The sequence below is a fragment of the Anomalospiza imberbis genome, chromosome 4 (genome assembly GCF_031753505.1).
Source record: "Anomalospiza imberbis isolate Cuckoo-Finch-1a 21T00152 chromosome 4, ASM3175350v1, whole genome shotgun sequence".
Taxonomy (NCBI): Eukaryota; Metazoa; Chordata; class Aves; order Passeriformes; family Viduidae; genus Anomalospiza; species Anomalospiza imberbis.
Genome location: NC_089684.1, coordinates 18,303,257 through 18,321,463, shown reverse-complemented (window position 1 = coordinate 18,321,463; position 18,207 = coordinate 18,303,257). Strand labels below are relative to the sequence as shown.

At 40.8% G+C, this 18,207-nt stretch overlaps 1 protein-coding gene across 12 annotated transcripts in view; it reads left to right on the top strand.

Moving 5' to 3' along the window:
* EPHA5 (EPH receptor A5) overlaps positions 1-18,207 on the top strand; it is a 207,058-nt gene that overhangs the window by 143,023 nt on the left and 45,828 nt on the right. For all 12 annotated transcript variants that reach the window (XM_068187325.1, XM_068187329.1, XM_068187324.1 and 9 more), the window contains 2 exons: positions 12,648-12,772; positions 15,556-15,715. In XM_068187325.1, the coding sequence (XP_068043426.1) occupies positions 12,648-12,772; positions 15,556-15,715 (285 nt within the window). The remainder of the gene's footprint in view (positions 1-12,647; positions 12,773-15,555; positions 15,716-18,207) is intronic.

Genomic DNA, 18,207 nt, shown 5'->3' with positions numbered 1-18,207 from the left:
GCACTTCTCGCATAAAGGTTGGTCAAAGGAGATTCACAAATGTGCAGGGTGATGCCAAAGAGGGAAGTGTTTTATGTATTGCATCTATGAAGACATACATATATGTATTTTAATAATCAGTAAATTTTTTGAATAAAGATGAAGATGAGAGAATTGGAAGGACTAGGGCACTTCCTTAGGTCTATCCAACTGGTCCAAGTTGGAGAAGAGAGGCAGGAAACCCTTCAGAAGGAGGAACCCACAGTGACTGATGTTGAAATGCCCTTTTCTCTTCTAATAGTCACAAAGCTGAAGGGGAAGCGAGTGATCAGTATAAGGAGAACTTGCCAAAACCAAATCCTGCTAGAGTGGTTGTGAACCCAGAGAGGAATTGGGATGCAGTGAAACTTGTCTTTCCTCCATCTTCCTACAATATCATGGGTATGCTGAATGAGATGATGTCACCAAAGCCTCAGGATGCATTAGAGAGTGCATGTGCAGCTACCATATGCAACAGCTAAAATCTCTGTTGGGATCATTAGCTTCTGGATGGCAATCCTTAGATGTTCAGGCTGTTCTCCTGGTACCACTGCGTTGCCCTGACCTCCACAGCTTGTGGTGGCCCACTTAAGTAGACAAGGCCTTAGGACATACCCTGTCAGCACTAAGGGGAAAAATTGGACTAGAGAGTCCCTGGACAGTCCCTAAATTGGGTTTTCACATTAGAAATGTTCTGGCATATTTTTGAGTTTGTCTCTAAATCCTTATCAACACCTTCAGAAACTAACTGGACTGAAAAGGCCTTCCATATTTTTTCAGAAGAGTCTGTGTTTGCTTCCTGCAGAAAAAGTGATGCCTGTGCAGGGTGGGAGAGCCAAAAGCCATACTTTCACATGCAGCTGCATTTATCCCATTCGAAAGGTTGATGTTCCTCCTGAGCTTGTTTTGCTTGGTCATGATCTCTGCAGTTTCCCCTCAGCAAAGCAATTTTGCACAGTGCTTGTCTTTAAGTACAGAACTAGTGCTTCCACTTGGAAACAAAAGTTGGAGAGAGTTATTAAAATATGAAAACAAGCCTTTGCCACAAATTTCCCCACAATTTTCCTTTTTGTCACTCACATAGGGGTTGTGTTCCATGTTTGAGCTCAGTGTGACATCACCAAGTTGCTTGTGATTTAAATAGAAGAAGCCAGCTGTCAGAAGTAATGCTTGCAGGTATTCCTTCTTTTCTTTATTTGCCTTACAGCAGTGCCTGCAGGCCAAAGCAAAGATTGTGCTGGCAGCACCTGAATAGTTAGTTCCTGCCCCTCAAGTCTATACAGATAAGGGAATTATCATTATCTTCATTGCACAAGTAACAGCACAGAAAGATAAAGTGACTTGCCCATGGTCATACTAGGAGTTTCTGGCAAAGCAAGAAAGCAGAATATTGTTTCCTCTGGTCTTATGATGCTTTTATCCCAGTGCCATCCTTTTGTGTGACTAGCCATTTCCAGTAATTTAGATTTTTCCATAATGTCTCCTAGCACAAACAAGCCAGCTAGTAAATGGCACTAAATATATGTCTCTTGGATCTCTCCCTCTCAAGATTTTTTATTTTTTTATCACTGGCCTTGTGATAGCCAGGTATCTGTGTAGAGCCTTGTGTCTGGAAGGATCTCAGGATGTGCTCATCTAACCTGCTTTAAAACTTCCACAAATGCCAGAGGTTCACTGGGTGATTTTTTTCCAGTGCTTCATTATTTTTGTCCTTAGAAAGCCATTCCTAAATTTAATACTCTGCTTGTCTTGCTCCAGGGACAGCAGCCTTTTACTTATTTGGAGACTTATATTCTCTTTCTTTCTCCTTTTCCCCAGGACAGAACAGTCTCTGTTCATAGCTTTCTTAACTTGTGGGTTTTCTCCAATTCCCTCTTGGATTCCATAAAAATGCACTGTGTTATTCCTGACAGCCAGAATGGGGCACAGTCTGGAGCTGCCTCAAGTGCTTCCTCCTCCTCCCCAAGGACCTGATAAATCACTTCGCCTACTGGGAAGTCATGGGTTGAAGACTTGCCAAAGGAAACAGCACAGACAAGGTGCATTCTGTAACAGAGCAGGGCATCAAGACGTACAGGAAGGTTTACTGAGCCAGGGACACCCCCGAGGATTTCCAAGACCCACTAGAAGCCGCAGCTTGTACAGGAGCGGTTGATGAGTTGGTGGGGCCCCAGGAGTTGCCGCTGCCAAAAAGAGCAGCTCCAGGGAGAACTGTGAGTGACCAGGAGGGGAAGTAGGGCATGGCGGGACAGTTTGTGTGGGAGGGTGCACAGGAAGGTCACAGTCTGCTCACTTGAAGGGGAGAAAAAACTCAGTTCCTCCCATCCCTACCAGTTTGATGTCAGAGCCAGCAAGAGAAAACCTATGGCAAGACCTTACAGCACCATCCAGGGCCCAAAGGTAGCCTACAAGAAAACTGGAGAGGGACTTTTACAAGGGCCTGTAAGGATAGGACAAGGAGTAATGCCTTTAGACTATGAGAGGGTAGATTCAGACTAGATATAAGGAAAAATTTTTACGATGAGGGTGTTGAGGCAGCTGCCCAGTGAAGTTGCGGTTGCAACCTTCCTAGAAGTGTTCAAGACCAGGCTGGATGAGGCTCTAGGTCTATTGGAAAGTGTCCCTGCCCATGGCATTAGGCTTGGAACTAGATGATCTCTAACGTCTCTTCCAACTCAGACCATCTGTGAAGCTGCATCTTCTTCCTTCCTTCCAAAGGGGCATTGCATTGCATTGCTCCCATGTTTCACACTGCAAAGGTCACCCTTTAGGAAGCTGAAGGTACACAAATTTCACTTGAGAGTATGAAGAGGTGTTTTCCCAAGCACCTGTAGTAAAATTTGGATTTGTGCTGACTTTGGTAGTAGCTTCATCTCAATGTTTGGAACCTGAGATTTTAGGACTAACACTGCCCGTGGTCACATTTAAGTGCCAAAAGACTGGGCAGGATATCCAAGCTGGCAGCAAGGATGAGATCTGTTAGATTTTTTTGTCTGCCATTTCCCTTAAAAACAGTAGGAGCCTGAGCAGCATTTGCTTTGATCCAGAAAAACCACTGTCAATCTCAAACCAAGGGTTTTATATAATCACAGGTACATAAATCTTTCCATTTCAGCTCTAGTCATTTTGAGGTTTTACTGATACAGGGGGTTGATCTAGTGTTACCTGTTTGATATATTTTTATTTGTTTTTAAGAATTTTATTTCAAGTCTTCCAGTCTTCATTGGGGAACTCACTTATGGAAGAGGTCTTCATTGTGGTTCTGTAAAGCTGTGACCAGCTCAGGGTTCTGTGACACGTGGTGGGCTTATGCTTTTCTCCCATTTCTGAATGAGAGGTGAGATAAGAACAGTGATGGTATTCAGAGGAACCAAATACCACAGAAAATCCAAAACAAGCTACAGTGGGAGTTAAGGACTTCGCCTATTCTTCACTCTGACCTGATGCACCTCTTCCGTAGCTGTTCTAGAAGCGGAAACATAAGGAATTAATTTGCCTGCCCCTAATTTCACTAGTGTTTAGTAATTTGGCTTTAATGTTAGAATTCATCAGCAAGACTGACTGCTGTATCATGCAGAGTGGCAGGCTTGGCAGAGAAGGAAATTTCCCACACAATTTAAAAATGGTCTATGAATTTGCTGGGTTTAGAGATTAATAACACCTAGAAAAAGGATGCAGCAAGTCTTGTTCAAAGAAAGAAGCCAATTTAGGAATTAAGAAGGTGAGATGGTGGGGAGCAGGAACATGCCCAGTTTACGCTTAATTCAGTAGCTGTGGTTTGGCTTTGTTTTGTTCTTAATGGCATGTGGTTTTTCAAAGGAAGTTTTTGCTTAAATGCAAATCAGATATTAGGTTACTAAAGATAGAGAAGACACTCCTTGGTAAGTGTGGTGGAAGCTAGTCTGATAAATGTACTCAATAATGAGAATTCTACGGCAAAATGCTGAGCCCTGTGGCTACGATCCAGCAAAATGCTGACAGTAGTGGTAGCACTCATGCACTTAAAATTAAGCATTTTCCAAAAATGCTTTGATGGATCAGAGCTGGAGTCCTTATCACCTCGCTAGGAGCGAATTCATGAGAGTCTTGTAAGTCAATAGTATTTATTCTTAGGCTTCACAACTAAACCACTAATTGAATATAGGGAAATTACAGCTTTTCTATGGTGTGAAGAAATCTGGCTCTGGTCTTAACCACAATCTGTTCCTCAGCTTTCAGAAAAACTTACTATCTTGGTTTCCAGAGGCACTAGAAAAACAAAATCAAGTATTGGAAATTCCTGTGGATGGGCACCCTATAGGAAGATATTTCTTCATGCTCTCTTCCCTGCTCTAACAAATATTTGTCTCAGATACACATTGGCCTTGAGTGCAAGTACCTGCTAGGGACATCAGGGATGCCTCTTTTTCCTGAGCCCAGGCAACCTGTGATGCCCTAATGTCTCCCTTTCCCTTCTGAGGATCATGATAAATTGCAGCTTAATAGGAACTGACTGTGCAGGACATGGGGCTGATGCTGCTGGAAATACAAATGAATGTATGTTAGGCCTGGCAGTTGAAAAAAAGTTTCTCAAACAATGAGCTATGGTCAAGGCCAGTCTTGTCAGGCCAATTTTTTAAATTATTTTTTCTAAGCAGCCTGTATCTGTATGATGGGGAATTTGGACCCTGAAAAATACAGGTGAGCATTTGCAAGCCTCCAGGTTTCAAGAGAAAAAAAATTACCTTGATTGATGTTACAGATCATGGTGCTCTTTGTAGCCTTCATTATTCAGAGTCCTTAAAATTCATTAAAACTGTTTTATACCAATATTCCTGCTAAGGACTTGAATGTGTTTGTTGATGAACAAGCTGGAGGTAACTCTTCCCCTCCTTTGAGTTGAGTGTGCTCAATATTACACAGTTTTCTCTTGTGATATCTGGTCATGTTTTCCTCAGGCCTCGAGCTTGCAAATTTTGTGGATCTGCAGGCAGCTTCCATTCTTTAAGAGCAGAAGACATCTCTCATCCATGATTGGCAGGAGCTGAGAGCGTGTCTGTGCAACTCTGTAAACAGAAGGCAAATGGCAAGAATCCAATTTATTTTTTGAAACCATGTGCTTTTAAGAGCCTTGCCAAAGGTTATGTATTTCTTTGAGATGGCAGTGATGTATGATGGGTATCATTAAATATTTTGGCTCTGTTCCATGTGGGGTGGTGTGCACATGAGGAATGACAAGGCAGTCTTACCCCAAAGGCTCTGTAGTTTAGTGCCTAGATTTTGTGCTGTCTTTAGGCTCTGCTTGTAATCCTGTTGCAGTTTGAACATAGATAGTCCTGACACAAAGTAACTTCCTTATGGTAGATTTTTTTAGAAATTATTTGCGTGTTTTTGGTGTAAGCAGTGAATTTTGGAAACTTTCATGCAGTCAGCAAGAGAGAGGAGTGCCAGAGGTGAGATGTTGCTACACCTTCCTGGGTTGCCTCCACAAAGGGGGGCACTTAGGTAGGTGAGTCTTGGCAATACTCTGTTACAGTAAAAATTTTGTGAATGGCAAAGCTTTCACTGGTTGCATCCACTGTCCTTTGAGGAATATGTGTTGAGTCCTGCTGTTTCACAATTAACAACATATTTTGATTAAGAGGAAAAGACTACATAAAACATATAAAGCTATGGATTTGTTTTCATAATTTATATCTCAATAATCAGTACTTGGTCTTAATAACAAAGAATATTTTACAGACACATTTTTATAATACTGATTATTGCAGGAAGGATTTCAGCAGTGATTTTTCACAAGCAGCAAGGCTTTTGTTGCTATTTGTTCTTTTAATACCATTTTACAGGAGTAGGAAAATATCACTGAGTGTTCATCTAAAGATTTACCATAAGAAGCAGTAGGTCCTTACGGGTGGGTCAGTTGATGTTAGCTTGTTGCTGTGGTTTCCTCTGTTTTCTCTCTTTGCTGATTCTCTTGCAAGCTTCTTTAGGAGATACTCAGAGAAAATAAAACTTCGAATTACTGAATTTAGTATGCACGCACATCTCCTTCCCCTAAACACACTTCAGTTACTGCAGGAGCACTGAGTATTGGGGCACAGTAAATCTTGAGGCCTTTGACCACATTGGTGCATAGCCACACAGATCTCCTGAGCTGTTAACAGAGATCAGAAGTAAGAGATAAGCCATCATCCCTGCGCTATTGCAAATTGCATGCAGATTACTCTTGTTATTTCTCTAATGTGAGTAGGAATAAGTTTTTCCTGGTTTGTGTTTACCAACACAAGAGCACTTCTCTGTAGTGGGAGTGCTGGTAATTAAAAGCATTGGGTTAATAGTGTCCACAAAACCTCAGCATCCCCACTGCTCTCTTTGCCTTTAACAAAGGGACTTTCCTGGTGTCTTAGGTCCAAGGATTAGAAGCCTAGAGAGAGTTACCTGAGGAAAGCTTTGTCAAAGAAAGAACAGGCTCTTCAGTACAATTAGGCACCAATTGGGGTTTCACTTTTCACAAACCCAACCTTCTGTCCAGCTGGGAGGCAGCAAGGTCTTGGGAGCACCTTGTCTGTGACTAGCGTGGATGTCAAGTCATGTCCAGGTGTTGAGCTTAAGGAGCTGTGTTGAATCTTAGAGGAACCAGGATGGGAGCCACCCGAAAGATCACCGCTTTTCAAATGGGATAGATCTGGTTGCTTGGGTTAGTCATGGATTCATATTACAAAAACAGGGCCCTGCCTTCTGTCAGGGCCATAGAGTGCTTCATTTGGATTCCTCTCTTTTGTTTGACCTGTTTTGTTTCAAGGTACAGATCAGGGCATCTCAGGTTTCAGTGGCATTCAAAATATCCATTCAGACTGCAAAGAGATCTAAGACCTGGAACCTCAGGGGTTCATCTTGGAATGTAGAAGTTGTAAAGAAATACTATATATTCATTGCCAAAGCAGTTTGAAGATTGTGCTCTCATTTTGATATTTGATGCATGAAAAGGACTAACATGAAGTCCCCATCTACACAGGAGATACTTTGAAGACTCATTAAAAAGAAAATTATCTTCATATATGAACACTGTTTTAGGATTTGGCTCCTACTTGGCAAGGTGTTTGGATTTAATCAAATCCTGGGGCTAGAATTTACCTCCTTGCCTTCTTTAGGGCCTGTGCAGGATTGAAATCCCACGAAAGATCTCAGATAGAATAGAAATGGCATTTAATGCTACTTAGTACAAGGACCTTTCATTCCCTGGACTCAGTTTTCAAAAACGTTTGCAAGCACCTGCAAACTTGGGGCCCAGCCTGTTTCCCTAACTAGCCAGGCATGGTTTGCAACTCTTTGTTCTCAAGGGACAAAGAGTTTTAAAATCCATTATCAGACAAACTTGAGTATACTTTGGGATATGAAAAATTGCAGCACAAAAGACAAGTTATGACTTAAATCTTGATTTCTGACCCAGGTGTGATATTCACAGTAAAAGTACCCTAAAGAGAGCCACTGGGTGTTAAGCTGCCCTGAATGTTCCTATGTAGAAATGCAAAGATAATGGAGTGAAAGCATTTTTCCTTCCCCTTTCAGTGTTTCAATCTTAACTAATGTATCTTTATTTTTAAAAATTACTTTATTTTTTAAATTACTTTACTTTTTAGACTCTGCTTGAAGCCACCTGCAGTTGCACAATGCCTTTAGTGTGACTTGCTGATTAAGGCAAGTCTTGTTTCAAACTCTGAAGTCACCAGAGACTTGAGAAAGAAATTAGAAACTGAGTGAAAAAATACAATATACCAGGCTTTTGAAGTGAAACCAGAGTTACTTGTCTTGTGGTTACTCTTCTAATACAGGTTTTATTTTCTTCAATTATACCTGTTTTTATTAAGTGCATTAATTATAACATAACTGTTTGGTTATATAATAACAGATAAAGGTTATGGTTTTGGGACTGAGTGAGATGCGGAGCCATTAGCTGTTGTTTCTGCCAGAGTGAAAAATACCAAGGCAAAAGTAATTGGCCTGGAGAGAGCATTAGATAGACCATGAAAAGTAGAAACTGGATTATTTGTTTTGTCTTGGTACAGTGGTTGTTCACCTGATAACATTAGTTTCTCTTAAAATATAATTAGCATTTTATTCCACTAAGCATTATTGTATGTTAAGATATTAGTGGGACACAGCACAGTATGTTGTAAGTATGGCCTTTGGTGCCTAGGTGGCTAATTCAGTGCTAATGTCATTATCAAAGGTTGCAGAGGAACAAATGTCCTAAAAAGTCTGTTCTTCGTGAAATAATTTCCTGTAGTTATTCAGACATGACTAATGATACGTCTTCTGCAGAAACTTTAATTTATTTATTTGGTATGCCCCCTTACTTTTCTTAAGAAATGTTGGAAACAGAACAAAAGAAAAAATAAAAAGGAAGAATCAGTTTTATATGCTTTTCATTGCTTCCTGATTAATTTTTGGTCTCAGCAAAGCAAAAATGTACATTGGCAATTTCACACCTTGTTACATCTTCTGTTTGCTTTCATCACATGCATGGCTGTTTTCATAAATGGCAAACATAAGCATAAATGATGTAATATCCCTCTTTGATCTTGACTGTGTGGCTGAGAAATTAATGCATATGTGCAGAACATGGACAATTGACAACGCACACCCACCTTTTGTTGTGTCACAGCAGGTATTTGAACGTGACTTCTGTCTGCTTGCGTAAGAAACATAAGATATTACAGCTTTATATATCTTGACTCTTACGTGCATTTATTTTTTTACATGTTGTACTCCAAATGGAAGGGCTCTGTGGTTTGTCTTCTTTCTGTTAAGAGGATGCTGCCCTTGCAGAAGCAGTGACCTTTGAAAAGCAAGTCTTAAGTAATCCTTTTATTTTTCTGAGATCATATAGCACAGTATCTAGTTGCAGGCTTTTAAGATGGAATGATTGCAGACTTTGTCCACTTGCCTGGATTGAATTACATTTTGTTTGACAAAGAAAACTCTAAAATACTTATACCTTCCTTCCTTCACTTCAGAGCATCATAATGTCTGTGCATTGAGCATGCAGAGTGGTTGCTGTATCATGCCAGCACCACTGGGATTTATTGAATTTACTTAATTGGACTTTATCTCACGGTTACACTTTAACACTTCTTTTGAAGGAGATTCAAAAAGGATACGGTTACTCCTAAATTACTTGGAGAGTTGGCTTACTCATTTTCTTATCTTCCACCCGTTACTTGGTAGAGCAGAGCATTCTGTGAGCCACAATTGAACATTTTAGAGATTTGCACACCCAGAGATTTAAGTCCACAAAGCTGCTCACTAGCCAAGCTTTTTGCACACGCTTTTTAAAAGGAATGCTCTGATTTAGGGGTGTAGGAAGTTTGATGGGTGTGTTTGGGTTGGCTGGTGGTGCATTTTGTCTTGTACTATGCAGGTGCACATAAAGGAGAGCTAAACTGCCCTGAACCTCCTAGGGAAAGGTTTTGCAGAGTTTGGGAGCACTTACATAGTTTTTTTGGCTGTAATGCACCTGTGAGCCTCAGTCCTATAAACACTTCAGGAAACCTCAATAAAGTGGATGAAAAATCCACTATTTTATCAGGTGATTTTGATACTGGGAATTGCATTATTTTCACCTTCCTGAGAGGCATTCAATACCAGGGTGAACTGAGGTCTCCCCTCACTGGTCTTCTCAAGTTTACTTTTGCTAATGGGAGTTTAAAATGGTTTAATGCTCAGCACTGATGTTCTCTATCCTGTCAGACCTCTACTGCCAACTGTGTAAGCATGAGATAGGCATTGCAGGGATTTGGGGTCATTGGAGATCAGTCCCAGAGGGCATAGGTCCCTTTTTTTAAGTATTTTGGTGGCTCCTCCCTGTACATGGTAGCATCTGAGTGGCTCATTATAAGTGATTGGTATAATTTGTTTAATGAGGATTGTACAGTCTCCTTTTACTTGGCACCATCACCACACAGCAAGGCTTGTTATCCAATGCCCCTGAAAACTGCGTAGCTCCCTTGCATCAGAAGGGGTTTAATTCTATTTTAATGGAGCTCCCTACCCTCTCTTATCTTCTCTGAGCTAATATATCTGACCATACACGTGTGAACAGATCTTGTATCTCAGATGCACAACTCAGTTTGCTGTGCACAGGTATGCACAGCACATATTTAGGCACCTGGGTTGAGTAACAGAAATTCCTTTACCAGATTAGCAGTTTGTATTTAGGTTGTTATTTGCCTTCACGTAGCCCAAAAACTTGTAGAGGATGTCAGTCAGGGAGGGGTAAGGTGACTTTTGCAGATGAAAAATTGTTGGTGATCACCACACAGGGCCTGCATTAATAATCATCATTCAAATCAAGGTGGTTTTTTACTCACTCAGTAGAGCAGTTGTGAGCACAATGGTGGATGCACAGTTAAAAAGCAAACGCTGTCTGTACAGCTCAATGCCAGCTCTCCAGCAGAAAACAGTATGGAAATAGCCAGCACCTTTCAGGAGCCTTCAAGAGCCAAGTGAGGAAAGTAAACAGGAGTGTGAAAAACTAGGGCTGAAGCAAGACTGAGATGTGGCAACTTGCTTTAGCAGAGAAGTCTTGCTGCTAGCCAAGAATAGTTGTCTGGAGCTCTTCCCTTACTTTTTGGCTTAAAATCAAACCTTGAATCACAGAATCACAGAATAATGAGGTTGGAAGAGACCTCTAAAATCATCAAGTCCAACCTATGCCCTAACACCTCAACTAGATTATAGCACCAAGTGCTGTGATCAGTCTTTTTTTTAAACACATCCAGAGATGGTGATTCTACCACCTCCCTGGGAAGACAGTTCCAGTACTTTATTATTCTTTCAGTGAAAATTTTTTTCCTAATATCCAACCTGTACCTTCCCTGACATAGCCTGAGACTGTGTCCTCTTGTTCTGTCAGTTGCTGCCCAGTGGAAGAGACCGACCCCCACCTGTCTACAGCCTCCCTTCAGGAAGTTGTAGAGAGCAATGAGGTCACCTCTAGGTCTTCTCTTCTCCAGGCTAAACAACCCCAGCTCCTTCAAACATTCCTCATAGGGTTTGTGTTCCAAGCCCCTCACCAGCCTCATTGCCTCCTCTGGACGTGATCCAGCGTCTCAACGTCCTTCCCGAACTGAGGGGCCCAGAACTGGACACAGCACTCAAGGTGCGGCCTCACCAGCGCTGAGTACAGGGGGAGAATGACCTCCCTGCTCCTGCTGGCCACACTATTCCTGACACAGGCCAGGATGCCCTTGGCCTTCTTGGCCACCAAGGCACATTGCTGGCTCATATTCAACCGGGTGTCAACCAGCACCCCCAGGTCCCTTTCTGTCTGAACAGTGTCCAGCCACACTGTCCCCAGCTTGTAACGTTGTATGGGATTTTTGTGGCCAATGCAAGGGATTTTTATGGCCAAAAAAATTAATGGAAAAATTAATGTATTTGTTGTCTTTATTTTACTTAATGGGTTGGGGTTTTTTATAGTGTTAAGATAATTTGCTAGTCCTGCATATAGAAGAAATTGTTTTCTGTAGTTCCAAACACATTTTGGAAGATGAAATGTGGTTGTTTGCTGCTGCTCTTTGCATTCCTTTCCCCATATGTCTACAAAAGCTTTTGCCATGTGTCTCCTCAGGCCCCCTGTCATCCTTGAAGGAGCCTGTGTGGAGGGTGAGTTAAAGTCCCTCATCCAGGCATGGCCTGTTTTTGTCTCTGGAGAAGCTGCTTTTGGCCCTGCAAATGGGAGACGCTGAGTTTCTCCTGTCCCCTTTCCTTCCCACTCAATGTTGTTTCATAATCACTGGCATGAAACACCTGGGGTGTTAGGGTTACATTGCCCATAGCAACTTCTGCTGGAGAGCTGGCAGGGGTGGCAGGAACCACAGCTTAAGAAGCCTCTGCAGACATCAGACTGAATACAAAGGATCAAGCCTGTTTCATGCACATGTGTGCTGCAAAGGGCAGATAACCTTTCAGGGCTGCATCTTAAAATAATGAGCAGAGCTTGTATGGCTGTTCTCATGCTGTGGCTTCCCCAAGCACACTGAGAACTTCCAAACTGTGATTGCCATTAAAATTTTTTGCCATTTGCAAGGAATTAGCATCACTATGTGAGCCTGCAACACCCCAGTGATATTTATGGAGAGCAATTGAATTATAAAGGTTGTAATATTCCTTGCTTCTGAAAGGAAGGGCTGAAAGATGCCTAGGCTTAAACTTCTTAAAATCCCAAAATAGTGAAGGAGTCCATGTAATCTAAGGTCTTCTGAAAAATATATGCCTTGAAAGCAGGCAAAAGGAAGCAAAGCATAATCAATATGTAATTCTGATAACATAGACCCCTGACACATTTGAAAAGAGAAGGTGTGGGTTTGATGTGTTTGAAAATTGTTTGAAAAGATGGGGTTGATGTGTAAGCTCTGATAGTAGTTCATGTTATTAGTTTGCCTTGGTTGTCATTCTACCACAAATCTGTGCAAGTCCAGTTGTTAAAAATGGGCAAATACCACCAAGGTGAAAACAGACTCCACTGATCTGCAGCAGCTAATGATTGCCCTGTGCTGGAGCATGCACTGATGAGTTTAACTTTGGCTGAGGCAGACCATCTTACTAACCATGGTTTTCGTCTGTTCTGTTTTTCTCCTGTCTTGCAGCACCTTCTCCAGTCAGTACTGTGAAAAAAGGGAAGATAACTAAAAATAGCATCTCCCTTTCCTGGCAGGAGCCAGATCGACCCAATGGCATCATCCTGGAATATGAAATCAAATATTTTGAAAAGGTGTGATGGACTGATTGCTGAGCTTCCCAAGTACCTTCTCTTTATTGTTTTCTTCTTTTAGTTATTATTATTTGAGTCATGGAAGGGAATGGAGAGTTTTTATGCATAAATCAATGTCAGATTGATTTTGCAGTAAATGATTAGGAAGACTTGAAATGAGGGTGTTGTTTTCCATTAGTGTGCCACTTCTCTTGAACAAATACATTAAATCCGCGTGTCAGATTCCTCTCCAGCCTTATCACATTAAGATAGAGCCTGCTCATTTGTTAAAAATAGAAGGGGTTGGGGACTGAGAATCTGTCTCCTCCCAGAAACATCAGGCAATCTCTTGCCTTTGGTATTTCAATTTCTCACTAGATTTTCCATCCACTGTGAAAGGAGAGGAGAAGGGGGTTCTGGAGAGAGACTGCATGTGCTCTGATATGAAGAAGGGTGTCTTGGCTTAAAAACATGCCTGAGTTTTCCAGGTCTTTCTCTTGGTTTAAAGGGAAGCAGTCTCCCCACAAAACTTGCCTCTCCTAGTCTTCATTTCAAATGGTGACTTGTTATTTTCCTGCAAAATTAATGTTGTTTAAATTACAATGGTTACAAATGCACTTTATCAAAGTAGTGTATTTTGAGTGATATGGTCTTAAATCTTTGGAAATCTTAGATTTCCAAAAATCAGGTTTTCAGGATTTGACTGAATAGCATTTTTTTGCCTTAGCTAGAATTGTAAGGTGTTCTTTTTTCCTTGGAAACATCCAAGCTTTCTACATGAAAACAAGAGGAAAATAATGAAATTGAGTCACAATTCACTTTTTTGGTGGGATTGAATTTCTGTTTTAAGGAAGATATTCCACTAGCTCTGTGATCCAGGTGAAATTGGTCAACATGGACCAGGACTAGATCCTTACTCCTTCTGTCTTCTTTCTCTGACCATGGGAAAGACCTGCTCAAGCAGTCCATGCAAAGAGGGGAAAGAATTTCATAAATCTTCTCCATCAAAATAAAATTAACATTATTTTTGCAGATGAGGGAGCTTGTGAAATAGATATGTGAGTGACTTAAATGGGGCTGAAGATTAAGGTACACAGCAAGAATTAGGTTATTTTGTTGCTGGAAATAATCCTTTATTAATTATTTTATTAACTTGTTCTAATGACTGGTGGGGTACATTGAATCCTTACCTGGAATGGCTTGGGAAGAGCAGCTTTTAGAAACCAAAAAAAGGCAAAGCAAATAATTAAAGTGGAAAAAAACCTCTGTATTTATTCATTTTCCTTAGTTCATTTTCAAGCAAATTGGCAGGAGAGGCGACTTAAAATGTTGTATTTGTAGTCCAGAACTAGTCTCAAATAGCTTCAGCAAATAGTTCTTCAAGAGTGAGTCTTTTGTAGAGAGGTAGCTCCAGCCAGTCCAAGTTTATGCTGTCTTGATTTATTTTCTTCAGGCTGAGAGTGAAGCTTTGTATTTTCCATAGAAAAGCTCAAGAGTCCAAGTGTTTGCAGAAGCCAGCAGTGCATTGAAAAGTTAATTGGCTGACATACAAGCAAAGATGTGACCTAATATTCACTTTCTGCTTTTTAATCAGTAGTTGAGATAGGCTGGGGATATTGCCCTTAATCCTTTTTCTTTGTTGCTACTATAATTTATATTCTCTCAGTTTTCAGCCCTTCATAAGGGTAAATTCACATTCATTTCCAAGGGGCAAGAATTATTTATATTAAATGTTTGGGAAAACTGAGTTTTGTCAGATTGCATTCCTGTAAGAGGGATCACTCCTTAATTAAGAAAAAAAAGGGCACATATATATGTGTGTGTGTGTGCTTGTACACATTTCTCCAAAATGTGTACAAGCTCCAAAAGGCTTCAATTGAGAAATTTTGTAATCTTACATTTAAAAAATTCCCAGCACCTTAGCCAGGCATATTGCTGTCAAAGAGAAGTTGGCCATTAAATTTAAAAGAAAGAAAAATGAGCTCAGATTCTAAGAGCTATCCAGAAATCTTGGTAAGGAACTACTAAAAGCTCTGTTTTAACTCATGATAATTTGGATCTGAGAGGATATGGTGAATAAAAAGCAGTTTCCAAATTTGTAGACCTTAATTTATGAGCTCTTGTCTAGATTATGTGTTACAGTAAATAATTCTAAGAGTAATTACTTAGCATTTCAACAAAATTTTAATCAAAGAACTGGAACTGTTTCACATTAGAAACTGATGTAGATGAAGATTTATTTCAGCAATTTTTCTTCAAGTTCATTGCTTCAGAAGAACAGTGCAAAAATTAGGTATTTTCCTGGCGTTTTGGTTTATTATTCTCTTCCCAAGGTCTAATTCGTGGTTGTAGAAATGCAGGCATAAAGTTGTATAGTGTATAATATATTATTCTCTTTTAGGCCTACTTACACTACTGGGAAGCCGTTTTGATGTAAATCAAAATCCTTTTTTAAGGTGATGGGACTTGTTTTATCTTCCCTGTGCCTTGGGATTAATCTTTGTAGGATAAACCTTTCCATTGCCCCAGGCCATGTTCAGCCCGAGTAGTGGAAAGCTGCTCCTACTGCAGATGCCAATTGTGTGCCTCCTAGAATCATTGATTATAAAAGAGAAAATCAGATCTCACATTTTGTATTGCAGAAAGGACCTTCAGAGAGGGGGTTTTGAGGAAGAAATCCTCAAAAGCACATACTTAGTCATTTTTTGTCATGTTTCTCTGGGGGTTGTTAAGAGTCTGTCTTCTCTGAAAGCCACTCTGTGTGTGTTTGAACTTTGTGGTTTTTGGGGGGGTGTTGGGAAAAGGACCAGGAGACGAGCTACACCATCATCAAGTCCAAAGAGACAGCGATTACGGCGGATGGCTTGAAGCCAGGCTCAGCGTACGTCTTCCAGATCCGAGCCCGGACAGCTGCCGGCTACGGGGGCTTCAGCCGAAGGTTCGAGTTTGAAACCAGCCCAGTGTGTAAGTGCTTTTAATTGCTGTCAGCCCGTGTCTCTGTAGCGCTTACCTGAAACAAGTCGGGATCGATACCTCTGCAGAGAGCGCTTCCTTTTACTGGCTTCATCCCTTGGCTTTGGAAACGTCAGGCGCGTCATGACTCTGCACTTGGCATATTGTCCTTTGCTTCCTAATGGTGCGGTAGGAGATCTTCAGGCTTCAGAAATTCTTGGCATTCCATGCTTAGAAAAATCCTGTATTTAAAGGGGCCTGGTGTAAGAGAGTCTTTCCTCTCAGGAGCGACAGAGGGGATGGGACCTGCTCTTAAAGGCTGGCTGCAGAGGATGCTGAGCTCTCTTAAATACCTACATCTGGTAGGAAAAACCCTGAAATGGTGCCTCTCTGCAAGGGGAAGAGTTGAACCAGCATTAGCGTCTTTTGCGTTTTTTGGGGAAAGTTCCTGTCAAGTTAAAAGATTGTTTCTGTTGGCTGCCAAGGCCACAGCCTCAAGAAAAGGAGGTTGACTTGTAATCAGAAATGGTAAAAAATGTGCACTGCAGGTGCAGGACTTCTTCTTGGCCTGTTACATTTGTGCGTTTTCAAATTTTCTTTTTTTTTTTTTTTTTTTTTTTTTTAATTAAACTAATCCAGGGCTGGATTCTGGAACAGATTCTGTGGCAGGGTGAACTCCTGAGGCACACAGAGGCTCAGCTGCTCTTTCTTCTGCGTTTAGGCACAGCTGTGGGGAAATTCTTTTTGTCCCAAATAAAGAATTTTGCCAAGGTGTTAAGTACAATTTTGTCCACCAGAAAATACATCTTCTCTCTATTACTTTGTACAGCTGTCATTTATTAATTTTTATACTGTGTGCATGGAAGAGGAGTTTTATGGTGGAAATACTCTCATCATTCCTGTGGAAAAGAGATTGTTTTCTGTATTTTCCTGGGAAATTTAAATTAATCAATACTTTGAATACTGTTACTCCAGTTTATTTAAAATTCATCATCATTGAGGAGAAGATGCCAAGTTGTCTTTTCAGTGCATGCTGCCTTTGAAGTCAGAATAGATTTTCAAGGAGTCATTATACATGTGCAAATGTAGCTATGGAGCCAGTGATTAAGCTAATACAGTGAAAATTGCATCACAATGCAAACAATAATGCAGTAAGGACAGTCTATTTAATGTATTTCTTATTGTATTAACCATTAATTGTGCTTTATAAGTAGCAATCAAATCATATTATGCCAAAATAATATTCTGTATAGTTTTTCTCAGTTGGAAAGTTTCTAGCTTAGAGTTGTTTGAGTAATAGTGTTCTGGTCTATTAATGAGTAACACATGAAATATATGCACATTTGATCTATTACCTATGATCCTGGTCCAAAAATAATGGCACTTTCATCAAGCCCATCATGTAAGTATCTGTGCTAATCGGGACTTTTGGAGGACATCACATGGAAACATTTTTAAACACTAGAAATTCTGTGGGTCATTTAGTCATACCCACATCCCAGTCTTTTTCTGGGCATTTTAAAGGCAGAGGAATATGTACTTCTCTGATATTAAGGAGTTGCTGGTATAGTCAGAGGAATAACTACCGCATGGTCCCCAGTTTGGGAATGGGAATTGTTCGTCTGTTGGACTCAAGCTCTGGCTGGGGCCAGACTTAACTAGATACTTTAACACTTGATAGGATTGAAATACAAGGTAAGCCTCAGTATCTTGCAAAATGCAACTCTGTTTGACATTTAAAACCTTATAAAAAGCATTTCTTTCCCCAAAGCCCTATGTAAAGTCAATATTAGTGTCAGGAGTGTGACCAGACTCCCACTTCTTTCTGCACATCCTGGAGATTTTGAAAGCAAGCACAGATTGAAATCTCACTGCTACATCAGAGTACAGATCTGAACTTCTTGTTAGAGCCAAAGCAAATGATTTTTATTCAAGCACAGATGAAAATCGTTCCGTGGCTGTTTTGAGAAACAATTTCCAAGTCTTTTGGACTGAACGACAGGTTTTGTTTCCAATTTGCAAGGTTTCTGTAGTTATCTTTAATACAGTTGGACGAATTATACAACAACAGCCTGAGAAATGCAATGGAGGAGAGGTATAAGCTGTTTTGGACTTCCCTCTTTTTCCAGATTTTGGGAATTTTTACATACTTCTCCCTGCTTGTGCAATTCTGCAAAGCACCATGAAGCAGCCAGGGCTTCAGTTTTCAGCGAAATTTTTTTATTTGAGTGGAAGGTGTTGCTGGGTGTATGCGCTTGTTGCTTCCTCCTTTCCAAATGCCACCAAGCTTGTCTAGCCCCGAAAACTAACCTTGCCAAGAGCTGTGCTTTGGCTGGATTGGTGAGCTAATCTAGCTGGTCTGCTGGGCAGGAGTAGGAACATATCACTGAGCTGAGAAGGGGTAATGCAGGGGTGTGTATGCCCCTGACTTTGAATGGCAGCAAGTCCCAGCTTGGCTTATGGATTCAGGCTTTTCATCTGCCACAGATCACAGTGGAATTTAT